The 27243-nt window shown below is 42.0% G+C and overlaps 2 protein-coding genes and 1 non-coding gene across 5 annotated transcripts in view; 2 read left to right on the plus strand and 1 right to left on the minus strand.

Moving 5' to 3' along the window:
- invs (inversin) lies at positions 1-21794 on the minus strand. 3 transcript variants are annotated; one of them, XM_028581115.1, is made up of 20 exons: positions 21339-21794; positions 20629-20734; positions 13790-13889; positions 12629-12795; positions 11165-11338; positions 10386-10553; positions 10013-10193; positions 9072-9181; positions 8713-8884; positions 7777-7932; positions 7461-7582; positions 7056-7163; positions 6863-6969; positions 6554-6763; positions 5390-5601; positions 4571-5159; positions 3831-3982; positions 610-696; positions 421-536; positions 1-356 (listed from the first exon to the last, which is right to left on the minus strand). In XM_028581115.1, the coding sequence occupies exons 2-19, from the start codon at positions 20629-20631 to the stop codon at positions 421-423; spliced, it is 2934 nt and encodes a 977-aa protein (XP_028436916.1). In that variant the 5' UTR covers positions 20632-20734; positions 21339-21794; the 3' UTR covers positions 1-356. The 3 variants fall into 3 exon arrangements, with proteins under 3 accessions (XP_028436916.1, XP_028436917.1, XP_028436915.1); XM_028581116.1 differs by having other exon boundaries at positions 1-536; positions 12629-12792; XM_028581114.1 differs by having other exon boundaries at positions 1-536.
- Positions 2573-2645, plus strand: trnat-ugu (transfer RNA threonine (anticodon UGU)). Its single transcript has one exon. It is a non-coding gene; the product is annotated as a tRNA-Thr (tRNA).
- The window catches only part of erp44 (endoplasmic reticulum protein 44), a 12427-nt gene continuing 6721 nt past the window's right edge, over positions 21538-27243 (plus strand). The window contains exons 1-3 of the mRNA XM_028581117.1: positions 21538-21737; positions 25980-26052; positions 27197-27236. Of these exons, the coding sequence (XP_028436918.1) occupies positions 21678-21737; positions 25980-26052; positions 27197-27236 (173 nt within the window). The 5' untranslated portion in view covers positions 21538-21677. The remainder of the gene's footprint in view (positions 21738-25979; positions 26053-27196; positions 27237-27243) is intronic.

A 27243-nucleotide genomic window follows, 5' to 3' on the forward strand; every position in this document is an offset into this window, starting at 1 on the left:
TGTGTGTCTGCATGTGTGTGTGTGTCTGCAGGTGGGCTATCTGTATGACCGGCTGTTGATAGACTGCCTCATTCACCACAACAGGAGGAAAGGTTATCTCAGTGTGTGTGCAAGAACGAGGGAGATGGGGTGTATATGTGTTCATTCCACAATGGATGAAAGGTTATCTTTTACACGCACCATTTCTGTAGACTTAACCCCACCCTGTGAGGTCATGGCTCTGATGTCATATGGCTTAATTTTAGAAAGCTTGGCCCATTGAGCGAACAATGTGTAAAGTAATTCTATAGAGGTAATGCTGCCAGCCAGCTGAGAAAACATCAAAGAACTTTAGGTGTGTGTGTGTGTGTGTGTGTGTGTGTGTGTGTGTGTGTGTGTGTGTGTGTGTGTGTGTGTGTGTGTGTGTGTGTGTGTGTGTGTTCAATGTTTTGCCCGGCCTCTGGTCCCCTGTCCAGCACTATGTGGTCTCAGGTGGTACGAGTACTGCTTGGCTTGATTCATGGCCTCAGTCAGGTGCACACAGTCAGTAGCGCTCACTGTAGAATAAGCACATAAAATTACCTTGTAGAGACTTCTTTATTAAAACTGTTAGTGTATGTGTTCACTTACACTGGCTCTGGGTGCGTAAAGGCAAGTCCAGGAGTAGCTGGGACTGAGAGCCCCGAAGTGAACGCCCTCGTCTGGCCATAGAGTTGCCTAATGGACAGTAAAGAAAAATGATTGGATGATATTTTCATTTAGATTTGCAGTCAGGTGAACAGTTTCTGCATTCAATCAGCTAATGCCGCGTACCATAGTTCAGGATGCACCTGTAAAATGTTGAACTAGTCAGGTCCCACACCCATGGTTGTTTGTTGTCATTGTACTAGACAATGGCTCTATGGTTAGAGCACTGATCTTGTAAACCAGGAGTTGTGAGTTCAAACCTCACTAGGGCCTTTAACATGTTTTAAATAGTTAATGGTCACAAACTAACACCTAAACTATTACAAAAACTCCCAGTGTATCAACTACTTATCACAGACTAAACGCACACACAGGTTCCAGAAGAGGTATCTTATGTGTAATTGTCGAATGTGTTGAAGGAGCACAATTGAATAACTAATTCAACTTGATTGTGTTTTTAACGTGCAAAGTTTGCACTCCAGTGCAGAGGATCAACAAATCAATCAAGCTTGCACACAGCAATTATTTATTTGACATGTATAGTTTTTTTTTTATCTGGGATGCAAAAATTAATTTCTCTCTCAATGCATTTTTAATTCAATGTTATTCACAGATAGATGAACAGATATGACTACATTTGAGATAAAAAAAATAAAAAGCAATTTTAAAAATGGTTTATGGTGATTAACAAAGCAGTGTGACCCAAAGTTATGTGTCAAATGTCTGTCTTCTCAGTAAAAAAAAAGAAAAGAAAATGAGTATAAGTGGGGAAAAAAAATTTGTCTCATGAATGTGTGTGTGGCACCGTGTTGGGTTGTGTGTGCATGTGTGTGTGTGTTTAGCTGATAGCTTTACGCAGTCGTCTGACATTCCCCCTGACAGCTCTGAACTTTTCACAGTGCCAGGACTGTCAAGGAACGAGAAGGGGAGAAAGAGAGAGAGAGGGAGGTGAGGTGAGGGAGGTGAGGTGAGAAAGGGGAGGGGAAAACCACGTCAAGAGGGTCTATCGGTCTGTCTGTAAGCGGTGACGACGTGTATGCTTGTATGTTTTGGCGCAGCAAGGTTTCTGCCCGTTCTCCAATCATCACCTGGTGATGTGTGATGAAGGTCAGGCCTGTCTGTGGGGCGAAACCCTACCAGAGGTTCCACACAGGGCACCAGGCTGATACTGCCCTGGTATGTGGATTAAAGCATCACCCAGACATATACACAGGTTCCTGTTCCCATAGTTTGTCACTTACAGCGTGTTCTACACTGGTATGACAACCATCCTGATTCTGAGTTTCTTCTGTTTACAATGTGGGGTTTCCATGTATTCAAGAGCTAAACGTGGCTTAGAAAACGGCTAATGTTGCACTGCTCTCTAAAAGGTTGCAACTTAAGAGAATGCTGCACATCTGTCCACATGCTAACCAATACAGGCTTTGACATCCCTGACATACCGCATGCTTGAAAGTTTCAGCCTATAGAGAGCAGTGCAGCAGCTATTTTCAGCCACAAGTGATTCACAGGTGGTTTATCATTTAAGGATAAGGCTGTTTTTTTTGTTGGATATTCATTATTTTTGTTATAATCAATATATCCCATGAAAATACCTGAGGCCACAGTGCATTTCCCAGTGCTTTCCAACATCCTTATCCTGTCTGTGGCACTTGGCTCCGAGACCATTTGTTCCCACTGAGGATGTACATCTTTACAAGTGGGTCACAAATATATAGTTTCATTCAAAAAATAAAAATAAACACTCACATGTGTCACATGTGAACTGTTTCTGCATTCAATCAGCTGGTGTTGCATTACATAGCTCAGGACACTCCTGTAACTTGTTGCTAGTCAGGTCCCACACCTATGGTTGTCCAGGGTGTAGTCTTCATTATGCTGATCTGATCGTCTTATGCCTCATAAAGGCTCTATAGCTCAGTGGTTAGAGCACTGGTCTTGTAAACCAGGGGTCGTGAGTTCAATTCTCGCTAGGGCCTTCATATTATTTGTTTTTTATCCTTAGTAGTCACAAACAAACGTCAAAAAATTCCTGTTTATTAAGGGAGCCACTTATCACCAATTTAAAGACAGGGATTTCACAAGAGGTAGTTCAACAGATTTAATAGTTTAGAGTTTATTCTGATTTATTTTATTCTGCTGCAGTACAATAGAATAATCTTCCTTCATGTTTGAAGTTGATCACGTCAGAGATCTTAAAAAACAGTTCCTTGATAACTTGTAATATATGTTGTTATATGTTTTGAATTTCCCAGTAGTTTCTGACATCCTTACCCTGTCTGTGGCGCTCAGCTCAAAGACCATTTGTTCCCACTGAGGATGTAAATCTTTGCAAATAGGTCACAAATACATAGTTTCATTTTTTTTAAAGACTCGTTATTTAAACAGAAGTAAATGGTGTTGGGGACTACTTTCAGTTGCGAATGTGGTGCACAAGTATTTAATTTATGTCAGCAGGATGGCAAATGTGGGATTTACTCAGAATAAACAGTGGCTGTGTTAATTGTAATGATGCAATATGTCACCCAGTTGGGCTCATTAATATGTTCTTTTAATAGTTTTTGGACAACAATGACACTCTACTGCACAGATGAATCAGCTATTTTAAGATTTGGCTACGCAAGCACTTGTTAGTCGGATGAAATCATTGTTAGTTTAGTTTTTTTCATGAAAGTTGTCACTACGCATATTTACTCCTTCTCCCATTCACTTTAATTGAAATCCATGCCCATGACAAATTCAGGAATGTGTTTCCTGTTTTGATGTCAGCTCCAGTTGGCTCTAAGGGAGTCACAGCTCTGAGTTTACATTTGTTCAATTTTGACCTGCGAATTTGCACTGTCAGCTAATGGAAACACTGACGCACTGTGTTATGTCATTATAATAATGACTTTCCAAACAGCGTGCCATCACCCTGATTAATATGCTGTTACACTACCAGAGATATAAACTACAGCATCACTCTCAAGGACTGTTTAGGATCTGTAATTGTCATGTGATGTTGTGATGTTGTATGGAATAAATATATATATATATATATATATATATATATATATATATATATATATATATATATATATATATATATATATATATATAATATGGTGACATTGCATCCTTTTTTGGGGCTGAGTGTGTGTAAGGCAAAAAAGCAATGATCTCACCATAGATACTTTGTAGCACTGAGCTCTTACTCGCTGACAGTTTGGTGGGTTGAGCTTGGATTTCCATCTTCTTCCTGTTGTGGCCGTGGTTTGAATCACTTGACTCCACCTCCTCGCAGGCCTGTACCGCTCTCCGTCTGTGTGTGTGGAACCTGCAGACGCACATTCATGCAAGCACATTCACATGCATGCTGTTCAATAAAAAAATTCAGACTGTGTTCAAAGGTCTAAAAGCTGGCAAGTCCTCACACTAATACTCACTAAGCATAAACAAAGTAAACAGAGTTGATTTAAGGCAGTTAATAGGCAGCACATACAGAATTTAATTGTGAAACTGAATGGAAACAGAGGGCCTCCTACGGCGGACTGGCAACCTCTAAGAGCAACGCAGAGTGTGTAAGAGAGAGAAAAGCAAAGAGAGGCTGCTGGTAGCTATTAGAGAAGCACGGCTGAACTTTTAGCCTCTTGTTAAACCAGTATGAAAGCTCTAGATTATAGCCCGTCTGTCCCCTGCCTCCTTGTCTCACCCCTCTCCCACGCTCCCCCCCCCACTGCTCAAGTGTTGATGGTATCCAGACCGAACATCGGGGGCAGTTACAGGAGAGATGGGAACGGGTTGGCATGTATGTGGGAGAGGGCACATGTGGGCACCACATGGCACTGCCACTCTCCCACAGCCAGAGAGGCTTCAGCTACTGAAGCCTCCAGGTAAAAACACAAGCGCACACATGCAAACTCACCTTCGCCATGCTCCCTGGATGATGCGTGCGGCCTCGTTCCGCCTCCTGCGCTGCTCTTTGTTGTGTTCCATATGCGTGCGTGTTGAGATGGGTGCGTGTGTGGCAGACTGAGTCTTTCTCAAAGGGCTTTTGTGGTCTAAAGATGAACTGCTTCTTAATGACGGAGTGTGAGTTTGTTCTTTGGTGGCGGCCTTTTCTGAAGTCTGCTCCTTGAGGTTCCTCTGCTTTTGTTGAGCGGTGTGAGCATTGGTCTTGCTGGGGGCAGTCTGCACAGTCATGTGAGCGTCTCTCTTTTTTAGAGGGACGCATTCTCTGGTAATAGTGTCAGTTTGGTCCGTCACTGCAATGCTTGTGAAAGGAATGCATGTGCTTGACGGAGGTCGTTCCCTGATTTTGGGCATAGAGGGGGGTCTGGGTTTGAGGCTGGGTGGCTGGCTGCAGCTGGCAGGAGAGAGAAGTTCCATCAGCCTGGTGGTCTGGAGAGCACCGGGCACAGGGTCACAGCTCACATGACAGTCTCGGCTCGAAGCACCAGGAACCACATGTGGTTCAGCCGCTTTACTTCTTCTGGAAGATCTGCTCTTGTGGGCTGGTGACAGAACACCAGTTGTATAAGTATCTTGGAGTTTTGAGCATTCATGTACAGTATGTCATTTTGTATAATCAATATCACACCTTATGCAAATGATCTAGATACTCTGAATTACTGTAGTGATGAACAATAAATACCATATCATAACGGTCAACCTACGATATTCAAGTTCCATCGAAGAAACTTTAAGAATATTTTTCAGAAAAAGAATTTCTGCACATTTGTACCTTTGAGTCTCTCCTCTTTGCTTTTAGCGCGTTCAGCTTTGGATGATTTCTTTGTTTCCACCACTGAGTCATTCATGGATAAGTCCTCTATAATGTTCACTAGGGAGAGCTTTTCTTGCTCTGTTCTCACCAAAGGGACCCTCCGTTTTTCTGCAGTGGCCACAGAAACTTTCCGCACAGCTTCTCTCCTCCGCTGGTCTTCCTCTCGCTTCCTGAACAACAAAAACAGCGGTCTGATTTAATGGTGGTAGCTTATAGTTTTGTCTGAAATTCACCACATGAACAGCCAAGCGGAAAATTTATGTTTAGAGTTTCTTTTAAATGTTTGGACATTCGTTTTAAAAGGGATTTTATTTTATTTGTGTGTGGGATATGGTGACACTGACATATTTGGGTTAATACACATCATTATATATAATGTCCACTCATCATCTAATTAAAAATTCTAAGCTGTTTAAACATTGTGTTTACATCAAAAAATTCTCATATATTTTAGCTCCATTATTTTACCATCAAGTACATACGTATAGATAAAAATTGACCACACAGGCAAAATTGCAACTTCACGTCAAGACAATACCAGGTCCCCCTTCTGTTCAAAGATAGTTTTTAAGTTGTGCAACCATAAAACCTTTGGTCACAGTTTGGTCATTAATCAGGAAAAAAAAATGATAAAAGGCAAGATATTTTGATTATTTTATAAGAAAAAACATCTCATCAAAGACTTATATCTCAATAAAACTGCCTGGTTGAAATAATAAAGTTAAAGTTAATGTGCCTTTTAAAAACAAACTGGCCTCTCAGAAGCATTCAGAATAAAGGTGAGACTGGTGAGCAAATGACAAAAGGAGAACAAACCAGAAGAGAGAGACAGGGGGAAGACGTATGTGTGTGCATAGACGACAGATAGAAAGATAGATATGGAGAGAGTGTGACTGTTCCTGTCTGGGTGAGAAGAAGAAGACAGAGACAGGAGTGAGTGATTGACACGATGCATCTCATTTTTAAACACAGAAGGTATTGCATGAGGGATGTTTTTGAGAGTCAGGCGTATGAGCATCATGAAGCTCAATAGAAACAACGACTAAGGCTGCAGTATGAGTGGCTCTATATGTCTACGCACACAAATTTGAAAGTGTGTATATGCATGTGATCATCTCTCACTTGGCTGCATCCTTGCGCAACTGCTCATGCCTCATGAGGAGCTGCTTTCTCTCCTTGAAGGCCTTGCGGACGGTGTAGCCCTTGTAGACAGCCTGGATGGAGGCAGCAGCGATGTCCTGGATGGCTGCTATGGACAGAGCGCCGTGCTCCAGCATGAACTGAGTCACCTCACTGTGCCCCCCCAGCAGAGCGTAGTCCAGAGGGGTGTACCTGCACGACACAAACACCAGTGTCATTCATATATTTCTCCACTTTTACTCCCCCCTCTCCTCACCTCCAGTTCCTCCTCTTGACAGGCTCTGTCCTCACCTCTCTTCAGTGTGCTCCATGTGATTAGGAAAGGCGTTGTAGCCCAGCAGCAGTTTCACAGCGTCCAGGTAACCATTGTTACATGACCAGTGGAGAGCGGTCCGCCCCTGTACACCCATAAAAAGAGCACCCATTACAATTTCAATTGTGTCCAAAAGCTCAACATAGCTTGCGCGTATGAATAGATTTTTACCTCCTTGTCCTGTAAGTTTGGATCAGCGTTGTTCTCCATGAGAACAGCCATGCAGGTGATGTAGCCGCCATAAGCAGCACACTGCAGAGGAGTCCGTCCTGCCTGGTCCTGCCCAGTAGAAGTCCAACATTAACAGTCAGGTGCAGGGCAATCAAAAGAGTAGCTTAGGATTCATGAGGTTGATCTGGATTTTATACTCCCTGCGCATGAAGCAGTGCAGTAGAGTGTGGTTAATTTCCACATGTATCCTTTGATTCTGGACATGGTGCTTCAGCTGTCCAACTGATTCTGATTGCAATTAATGGGAGATAAATCTACAATCCTCGTAGTGGTAAATGTGAGTATTGAACAGGGATTTATAGATCCTGAAGGTTTTGTGTATATTGCGGATGTGTGCATTCATACCTGTACATTGGGACTAATCCCATTCTCCATCAGTATCTGGCAGACCTCCGCATTCCCTCCCAGAGCTGCCCAATGCAGAGCGGTGTGACCATCTACGTCTACCAGGTCCACACGTGCAGAACCTTTATTCATTACATTTACATTTCAGTTGAGGTGACGTACTTAGAGACTTATTGTGAACACTTTAATAATCATGGACTTTAATATTGCCATGACTCTAAAATTGTAAGGTAAAGATGAATACTCAGAACACAGTGGAACAGAAAATGAGATAATTGGGATGCTTGCACATACAGTATGTACCAATTACACCAACCTTTGATGAGTGTGAGTATGACATCTCTGTGTCCCATCTCACAAGCCCGAAACAGCGGCGCGTGTTTCATCACATCCAGAGAGTCGACCATTGCTCCCCTCTCCAACAGCAACTTCACTGTGCTCACATGGCCTGACAGCGAGGCAGCATGGAGTGCTGTGTAAAAAAACACACATACAGAAACACATTAAAAAAAATATATCCTGAGATAAGTGGTCCTGAATCTAACTGGACAGTGAACACCCTCAGGACAACTGCTCCCCTTGACTTCAGCTCCTCTCTGGGCTGTGGCTAAAGCCTGGTCAATGGCCAGTTAAACAGACAAAGATATTTAATGAGGAGCAATGAACTTGAGCCTCTTGTCTTGGTGGCTACCCCTCCTGCCCCCTCTCTCCAGTCCCCAGACAGCACAGACAAGAGTCAAGTGCATGAAAGTGATCTGGGCACCAGTCAACTCCACTGCCCTTCACACCGTCTCATTAGGATGACTCAACCGTTGCATGTTATGCATGCATAAACAATGACCGCCTGGCTGAGCAGAGGGGCTATCGCCATGGAGATTATACATCCATACAGCCTCGGGGGTCAGCATGGCAGTAAGCGTTTGTGTGTGTGTCAGAGGACAGAGCAGGCAGTGGTGGGGGTCTATTCAGCGGGCTCACACTAATTTTGCTGACAGTATCACTTCCCTCTCTCCCTCAGTTTTGCAGTCTCTCTAGCCCCTTGGGGGAAATTCCCTGTGACATCATCACCCCTAGCCTAAAACAGGCAGCAGGCTTAGTTAATAAAAGTGTGTGCGTCTTTGTGTACAGTATCATGACCAGAGTGTTTATGTCGCCATGCCTGGGAAAAGAGCTAGAGGTGGGGGAAGAATGGGAGTGTGGGTCAAAGCAGTTAAGGAGACTCAGTGGCTCCTCTTGTTTCTCAGGTGCTCACCGGTGCCTCCGTACTTGTCGGCCATGTTGATGTCAATGTGAGGGGTGAGGGCCAGCATTGTGCAGATGACATCATCACTGCCCTTCCCAGCGGCCCACATGAAGGCTGTCCTCCCCTCCAGATCGGGTTCATCCTTCACAGACGGGTGGGACAGAAACACACCTACTGTCTCCTACAGACACACACAGAAAGACAACTGTTTTTTTGTGCAGTATAGTTCATTGGGACTATAGAAGGATACTGAATATACAGAATGAGACAGCTTTATTTCAATATCAGCAATATTGTGTTTTAGATAAAGGTGCATGATGCTGACTCAGTGGGTTCCCCAGCTTTGTATGTAAGTGTATGTGACTCACAGCATTGTTGCTCTGAGCACCATAATGCAGGGGTGTTGCTCCTTGGCTGTCTGAGGGAATAGTGCCTGATGTGTTTCTCTCCAATAGCAGGTGGACGATTCTGGCATGGCCTGAAAAACACATGTGTACATTAGTGGGATGTGTGTTGTTAGGAGCAGAGGCCACTGCTCAACTACAGTATATTCTCCTACAGTTTACAAAACTATTAACAGAAAAGCAAAAAAAAAAAAAAAACACATCAAGTCAACATAAATCAACTGTCACTATTTACACAAATATTTACCGCTGTATTTGTCTTTGTATGGTGCTACACAAACAGGTTGTAGGAACCATAAACCCATAGAAACAAGGGTCCAAAGCCATGCTAGCAGCTCTATGAGGCTGCACCTTGGCACAGCAGAGCTTTGAGCTAAATGCTAATGTCAGCATTCTGATATACTCACTGAAAATGCTAATATGCTAATGTTAAGCAGGTATTATGTTTACCATGTTCACCATCTTAGTTTAGCGTGTTAGCATGCTAACATTTGCTAATTAGCACTAAGTACAGCTGAGGCAGATGGGAATGTCACCTGGCACCAGAGGAAAAGTCATCAAAAGGATCATCAAAGTCAGTATGAATCATCCTCTGGGGACCATGAATGTCTGTACCACAATTCACGAGATAGTTGTTGGGATATTTTAGTCTGGACCAAAGTGGTGGACCAACAGACCAACAAACATTGACATCCCCTAGAGACATGCTGCTAGTGTGGCTAAAACTAAATAAAACATGTTCTTATCATGCGGGAAATTACTAGTCCATGTTGGCTTTGATTCAGTTGACCTGAATGTTTTGTGGAAAGTGGTCATAATTTCCACATATCCTGAAATCTCTCATGTCATGTCATGTGTAGCTGGCATTCAGGCTGCAGTGGGTCACATACATCCTGTTGACTCACCAAGCAGAGCTGCCCAGTGCAGCGGTGTTCTGAAGAGGTTATCATAAGCGGTCACATTACAGCCCTCGTAAGACGTCAGCACTTCTACCACTGCTTCGTTACCGTCGGCAACGGCAAAGTGTAAAGGTGTCCGCCCCTCATAGTCCTGCCAGTTCAATAGGGACTCAGTGGGAGCTGCTTCCTACACACACACACACACACACACACACACACACACACACACACACACACACACACACACACACACACACACACACACACACACACACACACACACACACACACACACACACACAGACGGGTGAGGATAGATGATGATGATGATGATGACAGATTATCTTGAGAGCATGTGTATGTGTACAATAGTTTGTACCAGTATACAGCGGACAGTTTGTGTGGCACTGGGTTCCTGACTGTGCGCTGCCCAGTGCAGAGGGATCTTGCCCTCGCTGTCTGGGATGCCAATGTTGGAATCGTGCTTGATCAGAAGGCGGACGTGTTCTGGTCGGTTATAAAACGCCGACCAGTGGAGAGCGGTTTGCTGCACAGAGAAAGAGTGAGAGAGAGAGAGAGAGAGAGATGAAAAGGAAGAACCAAAGATAATGAATGGATTTCAAAACAGAGGGGGCTGTTGTAACACCAGGTTTGAGGTTTTCATTTACGTTAAAAAGAAATGAGGGCAACATGCTACACAAAGCTCTTATTGAAGATCTAGCATTGAGCTGAGATTGTACTTTAGATACTGCCGTTGTGACGGTTAGTAAGCTATTCTGAGATTTGCTGAAACCACTGTCATCTGACACGATGATGCATATTGGATTATTACAAAACTAACTACTGATGTCAGATACACATCAGCTCCAACAGACAAAGGACACTGTGTTTGTGGTCTTATCATCAGAACACAGGACAAAGCCACAGATTGTTAAATTGTTCACTGCTGTGTGAGCAAGCCTCTCAGTGTTTATGTGTATATTTGACCTCAAATTCCTGCTGCTTCTAACAAACTATCTTCAGTCTGTCAGTTATCTCTTCGCAGGTTATTGGTCAGATGCCCAGACTGGCTGCTTCCTGACTGAGGACAAACTATGGACAGTTGTGAAGACAAACCATCTTCCAACAACGTATTTGTGTGGATCTGTACTGTAGTACCTTGTTCTTGTCTTGAGTGTCAACCTCTCCAGGTCCGATGTGTTTAAGCAGCAGGGCGAGGGCTTTTGGGGAGGGGTGTCGGGTGGCCAGGTGGAGTGGGGTCATCTCCTCTAAATCTTTCTGCAGCCAGTTAGCACGCCTGGACAGCAGCAGCTTCAGGAAACGCACATTCCCCTGCGACACACAAGCAAAATTTGCTCAGAAATCACCAATGCAATATTAGTCATGAACAAGCAGCAATGACACACACGCTCCCACACACAGACACTGCCCAGGCTTTGAGCTGTGTCTGGTTCAATCCGTAGGCCATCCATCTTCCCTCCTCCTGCCTCTCTGTTCAGCGTCTGTGATGAGCTGTTAAACAGTAAACAGTGGCCTGTCGTCCCCTCCACATCATCATCATCCTCAATTTTGGTCTCTCACCACTGGGCCGTCGGGTGATGTATTGTGCAACAGCTGTCGCTGGACGACAGGGTTTGTGTGTCCATGTGGGCATGACCATGTACACATGTGAGTGTGTTTTGTATATTTGCCATCCTGTGACCACAGTCTGACAGATCTATCTTGTGTGTGAGCATGCATCTAGACTGTGAGTGTGTGTGTGTGTGTGTGTGTTCCCGTCCTCCCAATTCTCAGTCCAATTAGATCGGTAATCCCTGGCCTCTCTCCCTTGTCTCAGCCGTTTATTGATCAGATGTCAAAGAGACAGGGCTTCCTATCACTAGCATCCCCCAACACACACGCACACACGCACGCACAGCTATTAGACAGACCCTAATTACCTCGCCTCTTTCTTCAATGATATGATGATCCTGTATCAGTACGCTCATAAAAGAAGGCCCCAATAAATAAATGAGTTGTAAAGAGATATTATTAGTCCCACATCCCACTGTTCCCCTGCTACATCCCGCAAGGGACAACAGACCACCCTGTCTCATTATTATTGTCTCCACTGACTGTTCCTCAGTCAAGACTGCAGTGAAGATAACATTAATCTCTTCTCGTTTCATAGGTTTTAGTGGTCAAAATGCTGTGAAACAGGACTTTCTTAATGTAGAATAATTCTCAAATTTATAAGACATAAGTGTGTGTGGCAGGACTATAAATCCCCCCCCCACGCACACACACACACACACACACACACACACACACACACACACACACACACACACACACACACACACACACACACACACACACACACACACACACACACACCTCATAAGCCCTAAAGTTATAACTACAGCCACTAGGGGGCACTGGCTTCCCACTCAAGCTTTTGGACTGTCACAATTACTCTATTTGCCATTAAGTATTCATTAAATCCATTAAATCTTAGTCTTCACATTCATTCCATCTTTATAAATCCATCCACTTATCAATTCTTGTAAATTAACTTTGTCAACTTTATGCCATAGCCATGCGTGTGCTCCAGTCTGTGTGTGTATTTGTGGATGTCCAAACCTTCTGTGCGGCAAGGTGCAGAGCGGTGCGCTGGCTGTGGTCGGTCTTGTTGACTGAGGCTCCGGCCTTCAACAGAATCTCTGCACAATCCAGGCGGTCAGCCAGCACACAGTACATCAAAGGGGTCCGGCCAAACTGGTCCTCACGGTCCCGCAGCGAGGGCTCTGCTACATACACATACACACAAAGCAAAGTTGAAGGTTAAAGTCAGAGGGTAAGCCCTACTAGAGACCAAGATTTGAGTCAATGTGCGTTGAATTTGCAAAGTAAAATTATGTGGCTTGTGACAGAATATGTTATAAACTATTTTTAAAAGGCAACTCCTTGTACTTAAAATGCAGTCTTTTACTGCTTGTGTTTAATAGGAATTCCACTTCCACGTTTCTCTATTTATTTGGAGAGCCTGGAAGCCATAAGGAAATACGTTAACACTGATAACCTGGAGGACCAGGTCACCTCCTTGCAAAGAGTAAAAGAATGTGCAATGATCAATTGATGCTCTTCCTATATATATATATACATATATATTTTTTTAAAGATGATTGTTTTGGCATGTATAGGCCTTTATTTGATAGGACAGCTTAAACATGAAAGGGGGGAGAGAGAGAGGGGGATTGACATGCAGCAAAGGGCTGCAGGTTGGAATTGGACCTGTGTCCGCTGTAGTGAGGACTGAGCCTCTGTACATGGGGCACACGCTCTACCAGGTGAGCCAGGCGCTCCCTCTTCATATATTTTTTGTTAGACATATCTATTCTATGCCTGAGCAAGACTCTTTTTCTGCATTATCAAGATTAAATATCAATATGGCTCAATGTCCACATAATGTCAGCACCTTCACCAAAGGGTGGACCATCCTTTTAGCAGAAGGACCATGGTTCCAGCTTCCATGCTGATGAGCACCTGCTCTGCTGTAATCTCTCTATGCAAAACCCTAAACTCCTGCCAGCTGCTGCAGCTGTCCCTGCACTCTAAACTTTCTACAGATGTGGCAAATGTAAAGAAATGTTTATTATAGAAATGAATAAAGCAACACATTACTACTCATTAATGTGAGTTGAACTCTGTGGGATTGGGGTGTCTTGATGGCTCTGTGTGCTCTATGCGATGCAGTTTATGTAGTGAATAAACCTGTAATATGTTTAGAAGCGGATTGCCTACCTGTGATGAGTTTAAGGAGGGCGCTTTTATCTCCATTGACAGCTGCAGCATGAACCTGCGAGCCCAAAGATGCAGGTCCTGGGCTGGACGTCGCTGAGGCCTGCAACACAAACATATAGAAGGTAACCAAGAAGCAATAATTCAACCTGCATGAACAAACACTCAGCTGTTTAATACAGTGACATTAAGCGGAGTCTAGATTGCTTCCTTAACATTCATTTAACCCTAAAAACACCCCACAACTGGACATAATCACACTTAAGTTGTTCATGCATAATTCCATAATAAGTCATGTTTATATTGCTACTGCTAATGGAAATTTCGAAAACACTCCCAGTCCCCACAAAAAAACTAAAATTTAAAGAAATATTACTTAACTCTCACATCCACAGACACCATTTAAAATGTTGCCCAATAGTTATATTCCATGCAGATAACAAACACCTAAAGGCCTGTTTACAGATACTTTCCGATGTTTGCTTACAGTAGGGAGTGTGTGCGCATGTTTGTATGTGTGCGCTTGTGAGTGTATATGTGTGTCTGCTCCTGCTGAGGGGGCTAAATCTCTTCCTGGCCCCACTTAACCAGAGCCCAGTGAAAGCTGGGTAATCTGCAGACAGGAAGCAGCTGGGCAGGGGGAGACCCTGTGTGAGCATGTAAGAGGGGGGGGTCTCTCTTCATGTCTTATTCATGTCTCATTAATACTGCAGCATGCCTTGCTGTGTGTGTGTGTGTGTGTGTGTGTGTGTGTGTGTGTGTGGGTTTAGAGATGTGGGACAAGCCCTGCGGGGCACAACACAGAAATCAATTATTGCCCCTAAACACACAAACGCTAAAGGCACAAACTCATGCCACAATCTGAGATTTCTCCAAGACATTTTCATCGGGCACACAAACAGATCTGATTCACTACTATAGGAATTGATAGGAAATATTGATAAAGTATAGGCAGGCTAATTACTTCGGTCACAGTTTTGAAAACTGTTTAAACCCCCCCCCCCCCCCGCCATCACCTCATAAAATGTTCTCCTGTAGACACTGCGTGCAGCATGGCAATTACCCATCATGCTCGCTGCTTTCTCACGCTCTGCCAAGTAGTGGCGGAGACTTAATACAGGTTAGTTAATACATTTATTGCAAAGTAGGTCTGTGTGCACGTAAAGAAGGATGGTAGCTGCACATAAAAGGTGTGTGTGTCTTTGGGCACATGTGCCACGTCATGGGAAGTTATTTTCCGTGAGAAAGTTTTTACAGGGGCTTTACTAAAATCAACCACAACCATCTCTAAACATCTCTAATTTACACTTACTCAGTCAGTAATGCGCGTGCATGAGCACATACACACGCACAGTCTGCAAACACTAATATCTAACACATGCAGAAATGGCAGAGGTGACATGGCCACACTTTCAGAGAGAGTAATATCATGATTCTGATGTTAACATCCTCTTACATCCTCTTACAATATCAGGACTGATATTCACCATACCTTTTTTCAATCTTGACAAGAGCTCATTCTTAACTTTTGCTTTACTTATGTTGACTTATTTTGCTGCATTTTTTGAGTCAATATGAAAGCCCCCAGCTGCCACAAAAAATATGAATTGATTTATGAATAATCTTAGATTCCGGAAAAAAAAAATCATAATTTGGCCAAACACTGACATGAGGGACAGAAGTCAATACTTGAATCTATGCGAGGGACATTCATATTGCCAAAAGCAGGCAATTAGAGTTTCATAAGGACCTGAGTGTTTTAGAAACTCCTACAGTGCATCCAAATTTGGCTAAAAAGGCTTTTGCGATGCAGTGTCTGAAATCAAACAAAAGAGGGTGTAAAAACAACACCAGGTCCTGTTGAGAGGTTTGAAGTGGTCTCATTTAGCCATTCATACGTGTTCCTCAGGGAGCACTCCACTTGTTAATATGAAGACAATAACTCAGAGTCAACTATTGATCACGGGCTGAGGTGCAGACCAAGTGATTGTGCATCTGTAGGAGTATTGATTCATGCTGATGCTGACATTATTTAGGCTTTATTCATATTCGGCCTCATATAACCGCAGTGAGTTTAACAAAGAATCCAAAAACTCCCACAAAACCTTTCAGCAACACTACAGGAGTGCTGTAATACACACTGCTGCACACATTGGATGCGTAGTATAACATAACTAACACTTCAATTGATGCCATTGAGACAGACAGGCAAAGAAACCAGAGAGTCAAAGTGTGTGTGTGTGTGTGTGTGTGTATGTGTTTGTGAACAGTGTGTTTGTCTATTTGTTTCTCTAGCTGTCTGTCACTGTGAAGGTGTCTGCTTTTGATAGAGGACTTAGCTAAGGCATGCTGGGTAAGCAGTGGGGAACAGAGCCTGCGCCTGTGGCCTTTATTTCAATTCTAGACAATACACACACACACACACACTTTTTATATAAGTATCTTAATACAGTTATGACAGATTGTGTTTTAGGTCTTAGCATGCGGCTATTAAGGGTACCTATTCCACCTACATGTCTCTATGTGTGTTTGTTTGTTTATTTGTTTGGGTTTGTGTGTGTGTGTGTGTGTGTGTGTGTGTGTGTGTGTGTGTGTGTGTGTGTGTGTGTGTGTGTGTGTGTGTGTGTGTGTGTGTGTGTGTGTGTGTGTGTGTGTGTGTGTGTGTGTGTGTGTGTGTGTCAGATAGGAGATACACTGTAAACACAGATTTAGTTGTAATTAAACTTTTTAGTGGTCACTACTTTTTCCTTTCATGTTTTGTTAAAAACCAAATTCATTACTAAATCACATTAGTTATTTGTAATAATCAGCTTAAGTATGCAGTGCACAGATCTTATTAAGCAGCAACAACTAAGGATGTTTAGTTTCTGTATGGGAGGGGCGGGGTCATTTGAACTGTTCTGCGCTGAAGCAGTGCAAAGGCTCATTGGAAAAAAATATATGTTCTGAACGGTTTCCGTCCTAGTTGAAGTGTGTTTTAATAATGTTGGGTGTGCATTTATGTTATCTGGATTTTAGTTTTGTATGGTTGATTTAGTGTTCATGTTTATCTACATTTGTTGTACCATGACAAGACCCGGGTGGGGACTGATGGCCTCTGGGCAGCGAGAAAGCGTTCAGTGCCATATACAGATTGGAAGTCAGTGACGCTGACTCCTTTGTGACTCATTCTATGCAGCACAGTACGTAGGAAAATGTTAATGTTTTATGTTGATTGTTTTCCTTTCTGTTATGTAGGAACGTATGTATTGAATACAGAATTCTTAAAATCATACTGTCATAAAGGAAAAAAAACAATATTTATATAAATAAATTATGTCTTTAGTAGTGACCTAATGTTTTATATTTGTAATGTTTCTTTGCATGTTCAACTTAACATACTGATTTTAGGCAACATGACTCCAGAAAAAAATAATTTATATTTACTAATGATTTTTAGTAATCACTACTAATGTAAACTTGATTTGTCTACTGCATCAACTTACTGTTCTGTGTTAATACAACTTAACCTGTTAAGTTTCACCTTGTGTAAAAACTTAAACGGTTTAAGGCAACGGGTTTCAATGTAAAGTCAACTAATTCGGGATAACAGTGTAGAGGCTGCAGGGATCAGTCCTTGAGTTTTGACTGACAGGTAAAGAGGTGGGAGGAAGGATAATATCAACCCACAGGGATGCCCGATCTGTAAGGCCCTATTTCTAGGGAACTTCCTGGTTCCCCAAGGACCAATGAGCTGGCTTCCTCAGCTGGGGGCTGGGCCCTGGGGCACAGCACGCCCAATCAGCAGGGGGCTAGAAGGCTGAGTGACACACAGATCTGCTAATTTACATCATTACCACAATGCATCCTGACAAATGAGACCCCAGGGTGTGAGCCAATCACCTGGGAGAGTAATGCAATTAGGTGGGACCACAGCTGTCAATCTCACAGCCATGGGGGTCAGGCAGTGAAGCCTGTGGCTAAAACACCCCTGCCTGCTGCCTGTCGTTCACACACACCATCTACACATGCACACATATATACACGTATAGAGAGGAAACACACACACAAATCACTGGTGCAGATTTGAGGTGTAAGATGTATGGTGTGTAAAGTATGGAAAACAGTACAGGCTGGTTCTCTATCTTTCTCCTGAGATTGGAGGGTAGATGGGAATCAGAAAGGGAGGTGATGTGTGTGTGTCTCTGCTTGAGGCCAAGGGACACAGAGATTAACTTGTGTCCTCCAAGGACTTACACCTGAGTGCAAGTGTGTGCATATATGTCTGGGGGTGTGTTTACATTTGCCCATGTGTTTTTGGCCCAATGGGGCACTGTTTTGTTTATGCTCTGAGTCAGAGCTCTGTGTGAGAACTATGACAACAAAAGGGGGAAGAGGGCGGAACCATAGGGGAGCTAAAACTGGTGCCAAATAGCCCTGCATTTGACTGGCATCTAAGTGAGCACTGCTGGTAATGAGGCCTAGCTTAGTCTCATTAAGTGTAGTGATATCATACCGGAGAACTACACTGAGTCGATAGGGTTCTGCCCAGCATGTCATTAATGTTTGTGGTGTGTGTGTGTGTGTGTGTGTGTGTGTGTGTGTGTGTGTGTGCTGGTCGATGCTGCTGTGACTGGCAGACTGTCGAGCGGTACTAGAGATTGATCAGAGGCACTAATAACACCTGTCTCAAAACACCTTTGCTCGGAGATGTGGACTTGAGACTATATGCTATGCAGCAGGAGCAGCGCAAACTGTGAATCCAGTTGGACGACTCAAAAAGCTCCCCGGTATATGATTGTCAAGAATTGGATTACTGGCTGTCAGTCAAGCCGCAACAATGACTGCCTCTGTGCCACAAGTCAGTATTCCCCTGTTTTAAGTGATGGGGAGGGAATATGAAATAGATAAGAAATAATTTGTTTTAGCTTTGATTTCATTCATTTCACTGAATATCAATCATTATAATTCAGGAGTCGGCAAGGCGGACAGAAAAAGACAGAGGAAGAAAAAGAGTGAGAAGAGGAGGGGAGAGATGAAGAAGGGGGAGGGGAGACAGAGACTAGCTTGGGGACTTTATCCTCTTCGGCCCTCCATATCCTTTTTTCAACACCTCTAAGTCTAATTGGACTAAAACTGTGATCTAATTAAATGTCCAATTAAAGTTCAGAGAGCAATGTGCCCACCGGCGAATCAGAGTACAGGGACATAATCAGCTGGAAAAACAAACAAAAAAATCAATGGAGAAAACAGAAAAGGGAGGAGAGGGCAAAATAGGAGAGGATGGACAGATGAAATCAGAGTGCAATGAGAGCAGTATGGGTGTGTGCTGCATGTAGTGCAGTGTCTTTACACAAGATTACCTCACAAAATATACATATAGGGTTACGGACCAAAATAACTACTCATAGGCTGAGTACAAGACACAACACAGACTGTGAAATAAAGTAAAAGTTAATCTAACAACAGGCCGGATTTGACTGGAGCACTAAAAGAAGACATTATGCTGTACCTCAATTTGACAATCTACAAAGAACAAAAAAGACAATTTCTAATCAATACTGTCATTATTAGACAAGCCCCAGTTTTTGGTTAAAGGAACACGCCGACTTATTGGGAATTTAGCTTATTCACCGTAACCCCCAGAGTTAGACAAGTCGATAGATACCCTTCTCATCTCCGTGAGTGCTGTAAGGCTGTCTGACGGCTCCAGCGGCATCAGGCCAGCAGAGGCTAAGCTAATGCTGGAGCCGTCAGACAGCGTTACAGCACGCACGGAGATGAGAAGGGTATGTATCGACTTGTCTTACTCTGGGGGTTACTGTGAATAAGCTAAATTCCCAATAAGTCGGCATTTTCCTTTAAGGCTTCTCAAATGTAAAGATTAGTTTGTTTTCTTTTTTCATGTGCTCCATTTTAGTGCATAGTCAAGTATATTATCAGGACTTTAGTTGATGTTACATGCCAAACCCTTTCCAGAAACATCACTAATGGTCAAATACCTCTATTTATGTCTACCCAGTTGTGAACGGTTATCCACATGGGAAAGATCACATCCATAAATCACATCCATTATCAAACTGCAACTTTTAGTTGGAATAATTTAAACTTGGCTGCTTTTTACTTTGCCTTAAGTAGATTCTTTACACTAATACATATTTTCTGCAAGTAAAATATCAGTAAACTTATAGTAGTAACACATAGAGTAGGGCTGGGTTTTTCATTTTATTTTTAGTTGTGCTGTACAAGTTTGTTGTCTAAATTAAGAGTAAGAGTGATGAATGAAATACTTGAGAATTGCACTAGAAATATTTGTTCCAGTTTGAATTCACATAACCATATAGCATAATGCAACAAAGACAGTATAGACAACTCAACAAGTGATTTTTCATACCTCAGAAGATATTGTGATATATATCAATACTGGAAGAAGCATTTCTGGATATTGTGATATTGCTATTTTGTACTTATTTCCCAGCATTAACAATTTAAGAAAGAGATTATGCTCCTCTTTCTTCTCCACGACTGATATTCAGACAGGAAGAGAGAAATCTTCCTCTGACTCCATCTGTGAGTTGCTCACACACTGTGAACCCCCTATGGACAGCTTTAGCCCATAAAATATTAATGCTGGGATTCAATTCAACATTCCACCTTAATCTCCTTAACAATTAGGCTGTTTCATCACACACAATTAGGTTTGTTCCACATAGTCTCAATGGTCTTGACTCTAGAGAGAGAATTATAAACCGGTAGTACAGCAACCAACAGATACACCTGATTACTACAGAAATAAAACTCTTCTGGGATTTATAAACCTAAATTAAATATGGGTACCTGATCTTTGTGTGTTGGATTCTTACCATAGCTGAATCAAGGGGGACACTTCAGCAGATGTTTCTTAGTTCAGTCCATTCTTCGTGGGTGTGGATGCCTGTCCAGGTCCCCTACCTGCCCTGATCTTGGCTCCTGCAGGGGCAGAGAAAGAGGATCACTCACATGCTGAGACAAGCCCACCTGTTCACACAAATAACTGCCAGCATTACACTGCTACAGTACTGATTACAGGAAGAGGGAGGCTGCCTCAGAATGACATATTATTTGTGTTAACCAGTCTTCTCATCTAATCTGATTAGGTGCAATAATAATTATAATAAAGTAATAGGCTCTGTTATTGAGTTGTGAAGTCTGTGTTTGATTAAGCAGCACGGGCGCGCGCGCGCACGCGAACACACACACACACACACACATACAGAGCTTTGCTGGATTTAAGTAAAATATTTGCAGGTATTTTGCGTCAGATTATCTAAAGGTTTTCTAACTAAGTTTTGTGCAAAGTAAATTCAAAACGCATTGCTAGATGGTGAAAAAATGTCGGACAGAGTATTACAAAAAGTGAAGCGTAATGATGCAACTCCCCTCTGCTCAAGAGAAATCAGTTAACGTTATTCATAAACGTACTACAGAAGTAGCTAACGCATGTGTGACAGTAGATACATTAAGTATAATGTTAATGCTATTGTATATTAATAACGTGACCTTTCCACTCCTCCTTCGTCGGTGTTATATTTACCTTTTGATTTCCTCTCAGATTAAACTTTTAGGAAAGTTTTCTTCCAAGCAGTCCCGTTGAATCGCCAATGTATGGATGACAAAACACTACAACTCCCGTTACTATTGTAAAGCAATAAACCTCCATGATGGGAGTTTTCTCCATCATTCAGGTCAGCCGCTTGTCGGTTTCAAAAACTGCATTACCCACAAAACCAAGCGAATACCGGGAAGTGTCACTCACGTTTCCGTGGTCACCGTGAGATTGGTTCGCCGTCGGTTTCCTGCAGCAGTAAGAAGAGCATCGTCGAGACAAACTGGGAAGACTCAACACCACCACCTCCAATAACTACACTGTACAATGAAACTAAAAGCAATATCTCCCTCTCTCGATATTCGCTTCGTCACGGTTGTACTGCTGGTAAGCGTTTGTATTTCAGCCCTGGAATGTGCGCTGCTTTGTACCTACAAGAGCAAGCTAACGTTAAGCTAGCTAAGTAACGTTAGTTAGCCGCCGGGATGGTTAGCTGCTAGCTAACCGATGAGCCTCTGCCTGCATGAGACGTGGCTTTAAAAGTTGACTAGCGAGCCTGCTCACTCGCTGCTGGAAGTGCAGTTATTTATCAGGCTCATTAAAAAGGCCTTTTGACTGGATTTCACCAAGCGACTCTCATAACTAGCGTCAATCAAGTTATCCAACTGCAATGTCAATTTAGCACGTTAGCTATAGTGTTGTAATAAGCCTTAATCCTTCTTATACATCGAGATGTTACTCGCATAAGAGACCGATACGTATATTCCGAACTTAAAAAATTAGCTTTAGTTTGACTCCTGATAACTTTGTTGAGGACGAATGAAGCATCGAGCTAGCATTAGCTGTTACCACATATTGACAGCAGGGAAATACTTGCTAATTGCTAGCATTGTTAGTTTAAGCATTTTGTTGAATGGGTTGGTCTGCTGTAATTTATCAAGCTTAATATTTAATATTGTATGGATGCGCACATTTATTGTCAGACTCTTGGTGTATCTGTATATGTCTCTGAATGATGCTCACCGGTTGGTGAATTCCTCTGTTGTGGCTCATTCTTATTGGCTGACAACCCGGAAGTAGAGATAGCGCTGCTGTTCTGTTGTGAGCATAGACATTTGGGTTGGGAGAGTTTTGGGCCTGAAATGAAAACTTAAAAACTACTCTCCGAGTTTTAAAGCGTTTCCTTCATCGGTCTAACCACATTCATCTTTTATAGTAAAAAGGCACATTGACTGTCTTGACAATGTTGAGAATGTTAAACGTTCAAAGGGAATCAGAAAATTTGCTCTATGGAGCTTTTTTGACATTTCATAGACTACTAGTTTATTAATAATTTAATCACAGACATAAGACATTTTTCATGGCAGAAATTTTGATTTATCAAGTAGAAAAAACACAGGGGAAAGTAGCTCACATAAATGGAATGCAGTCAATTTTAATGTATTATGCTTTTCCTTCTATGACAACCCAAAATGTCTGCTGTCAAAAATGTCTGACATATTAATCTATAATACAAATAATAGTTCGTTTTAACCCAAATTTTACATTAGGAAGACACTAACGGAAGGACAGTGACACTTAAACTCAGACTATTTGTGTGTGTGTGTGTGTGTGTGTGTGTGTGTGTGTGTGTGTGTGTGTATATGTATATGTATATGTATATGAGGCCTTCTTAGAACCCATATTGATATTTGCAGCCTCAAGGACAATGACCGTCATATATCCTGTTAGAAGAGGATCTTGAGTTAGCACAGATCACAGCAGATAAAGAGATAGTGCAGGCATACTTTTAAAGCGTTGTCTGTTATAGAAGTGTTGACTACAGTGGCTGATGTTAGATGACGCAAAAATATATGGGATTGCACTTGCAGCCTCAATTAATAAAATAATTTAGTAAAAGAGTATAAGTTTTGATAACGCAGTCTTCTTTGGGCTTCATGGCATCTGCATTGTTAACATAGGCCCTTTTAATGAAATATTTCATTCAGGCTGCAATTACCTTTTTTATTTGTGTATCTGTGTTTACAGTTGGCAGTCAGCACCTCTCCAACATTGGTGTTCTTTCCTCCATTTCACCCTCCAGTGAATATCATTTTAGCCCTTAAATTTTCTCTGTGCCGGTCTCTTTCATACATTGTGTTAATACAGCATTGCAGTCAGTGCTGGAATTCAGAAATCCCCAATTGGTCCATCATAATTACAGTGACCCAGAGAGGGAGATACATGGAAAAAAGGATGGCTGGCACAAAATACTAGAATAAAACTGACTATAGTGCTAGCTCCTGTTCTCTAACAGATAAGTTGTCAGAGAAAATGTGTGAACAAAACAGGATGTAAACATTTTGCAATATCATTGTGTGAAATATAATGTCCACATTATTTGAGTAAAGAGTGACTGAAAGAATAAGAATGCAAATAAAGTACATGTAGCCATAATTAAGCTTTTGGCCCACTCTATGATTTGGTGACGAGTTGAATGATCTAGGTGGAGCTCATAATGAGCACTGCTGATTCATTTAAATATGACAGATGATGTAGTTTGGCTACCTTTGGAGATATGTGGGCTCAACACACTAAGAAATAGATGCTGCTCCACTGTTCCATGTTTTGTTACACTTTTTAAGTTAAAAATACTGTTTGGATACTTTATTAAAGGAAAGAGGTGCGTAAATCCTTTAACAGGTTCTGGACAAACAGGAAGTATTAGGGGAAAGAAATAACATAACATTTCTATCTTCATCAATTGTCACATATTTCTGGGACATTCTGACCGTTACATAAATATTTCCCATTAGTTTATCAATATAACCTTCACTAACTGGTCAATATGAAGGAAGAATCACGCAAACGTTCAAATATTTGCTAATGTGCTATTTTGTAACACACGCCATCATGTCCATTTCACTCTGTATGAAAATACAGTCCACATTTACACACGAAAAACAGGTTATGCAGGACATCACAAGAGCACAATAAAGCATGTTGCTCTGCATGCAAGGTGACATAGTTTACTGTATATTTAGCCCATCACGGGAACAACTGGCTGGGAAACAAGCCTGGGACAGACCCAGGAAACACTGGAGAGATTATACTTATACATTGGGGGTCCCACAGTAGGACTTGGAGAAAGTTGCTGGTTAAAACTACTGCTTGCCTGCTGGGGGTGTGGTTAATTGCCATATCACGGTGATAGGTTGCTTCTTCACTGCAGTAAGAAAAAAATCCATATCGTCACCGCCCTAGTGCTAAGGCATGAGTTTGAGGTCTATACTTTACACTGTGAGAGCTGGTTTTCAGTTGAGTCAGTCTGTTGATATGCTGGTTAGCAGTGTGCTGAGTTTGACTGGCCTGTTGGATCACTAGCTATATGTTTCCATCCACTTGTCAGTTGTATCATCTAAAGTTCGCTAAAAACATTCATGCGAATAAAGCCCTAAAAAAAGTGTTTCCATCCAACGGCTTTAAAGCGAATAAAACCCGGTGCGTACTGACTGATGAACATTCTGTTTTGCGGTCAAATTGGTATATTTCAGGGGTGGCGAACCTGTGGCTCTTGAGCCATATGCAGCTCTTTGCCTGCTCCTTTGAGGCGCTTACTGTGTGGCTGGGGGCTGTGTTATTGGTGGATTTTTATTTACTTTTTGAAACATTTCACATAAGTTAAAAAAAGAAGCATTTGAATGCATCTGCCAATACATTTGCCAATTATTTTAAAATAGTTTTTTATGGACAGATCCTGCAACTTGAGGAAAGATCACCTTCCTCATTAACCCTTTCACGGCTGAATCAGATTGTTTGAAAGCCCCTCTAGTGACAAGTGAGTGAAAAGTCGAAGTCGCTTCGAGTGGCCACAACTTACATCAAGACCTAAAAAGGATTGTGGATAACAAAGACTGTCAGGTTTCCCACTGAGACAATCTAAGTAAGAAAAAAACCCTGTTGTAATGTGGACCTGCATGTGTTGTGGCTTTTTGCTATGGTGCGTGTTTTTCTGTGGCTCTTAATGCTGAACTGGTTGGCCACCCCTGGTATATTTAATAGATTTGAGACTTTTCAAGGTGTTTCCATTAATTTTCACACTAAATCACATTTAAGATAACATTTGTGAACAAAGTTTGGCTAGCCAAAATGGATTGCGCCGTCTACAAATTATTAATATTGCACACGTTGTAATAGTGCTTATGTGCCAGCTGATAGTGACATATCAAGCTATACTAAGACAACAACGACGCTATCAAAACTTCGCTATGATGATGCAGATGCACGTTATGGCATTTCTTAGATTTTTGCTATCTTAAATAGCCGTTATAATTCGCTCGTAAATCAAATTTAAAAAAGTCTCTCGTCTCCTCGATCATCCACTTATATCAGTCTTTGTTGACACCATGTCTGCAAAGAAAGCGGAAAAATGTGGCGGAAATGATCTAAAACTTCTTTGCTTTATGGCATTTTTCATTCGATATTATTTAATTTGCATAAAAAAACAAGTGGATGGCTACTCACTGGACTGTTATCTCTCTTTAGAATTTTTTCTGCCCTCCCCCACGTAATTGTCTTAACCAGCAAGTCTGTGTTTTTACGTTTAAATTGCTATCTCATGCAATCTATCTCATCCCTGTGTACCTGTAGGTGATGGGCCTCTCTACTCCTGGACAAGCAGAAATCACCAGTCTGGATTCAGCCAACATTGATGACGTCCTAAGTAAGGCATCACACTTTACTCTTTAAAAGTGTCTTAAAGAAATAGTTTGACCTTTTGGGAAATGTACTTATTTGCTAAGAGTTGGATGAGAAGATCGATACAACTCTGTCTATTCATTCAATATGAAGCTAACTTGGCATAAAGACTGAAAACGGGGAAACCGCTTATTTCCCAAAATGTCAAACTATTCCTTTAATACTTATTCAGATCTTAGTTGTCCACTATTTTTTCCTTACTTGCCTTAAAGGTCCCATGGCATGACAATTTCACTTAATGAGGTTTTTTAACATTAATATGAGTTCCCCCAGGTTGCCTATGGTCCCCCAGTGGCTAGAAATGGCAATAGGTGTAAACCAAGCCCTGGGTATCCTGCTCTGCCTTTGAGAAAATGAAAGCTCAGATGGGCCGATCTGGAATCTTGCTCCTTATGAGGTCATAAGGAGCAAGGTTACCTCCCCTTTCTCTGCTTTGCCTGCCCAGAGAATTTGGCCCACCCATGAGACAGAGAGACATCATGGCTTTCAAACAAGTAAAGTGACAGTTGGTCAAGGCCACACCCCCACCCTCCACCTTGGCCTATTACGCAATTAGTTGTTGGTGTGGATAGCACCATTGAAAGTTTTTTTCCACCCCCTGGATTCCTTTCAACACATACAATATGTTCATATTGGCCACACCAATTGCTGCCTTGTTATATTTGTCACCAATCTTTCCAGTATTCACCAGATATGATTTCTAAAATATTTGGATAACCTAGAAAGAAAGTTATTCTTTTTTTGTTAATGTTCAATATATATCTATATTTTTTTTTTAATTGTTTGCCTCATTGTTGCAGGTCTGACCTACTTGATAGTCATTAGCCCTTGGCTTACCTTTTCACCAAATAAACATTTAATGAAATTTTACCAATGGGTGGTATGATAGATACGTATATATGGCCATGAGTCACTGGTCATACATTTCTGTACTCTGCTTTCTTGTTTTATTTACTATTTTAGTTAGTGACAGAACACTGAGGGGTTTAAGATTGATAAGCCTAATTACCGTAATTAGTTTTACTATCAAATTATACATTCTCAGTGTATTTAGTAATGTATAGAGGCTTATATTTATTTCCTCTTTGTGTATGTGTGTTTCCTTGCAGATAATGCTGGGGTGGCATTAGTAAATTTTTACGCAGACTGGTAAGTG

This window comes from Perca flavescens, chromosome 6, assembly GCF_004354835.1.
Source record: "Perca flavescens isolate YP-PL-M2 chromosome 6, PFLA_1.0, whole genome shotgun sequence".
In the NCBI taxonomy this organism is placed as follows: domain Eukaryota; kingdom Metazoa; phylum Chordata; class Actinopteri; order Perciformes; family Percidae; genus Perca; species Perca flavescens.

Excerpts from the sequence above, each read along its gene's own strand:
- invs (XM_028581115.1), bottom strand. Across the intron at positions 10,194-10,385 it reads AAACTGTCCGCTGTATACTG|GAAGCAGCTCCCACTGAGTC; the intron begins GTACAAACTATT and ends GTGTGTGTGTAG. Across the intron at positions 5,160-5,389 it reads CAAAGAGGAGAGACTCAAAG|CCCACAAGAGCAGATCTTCC; the intron begins GTACAAATGTGC and ends TTCTGTCACCAG.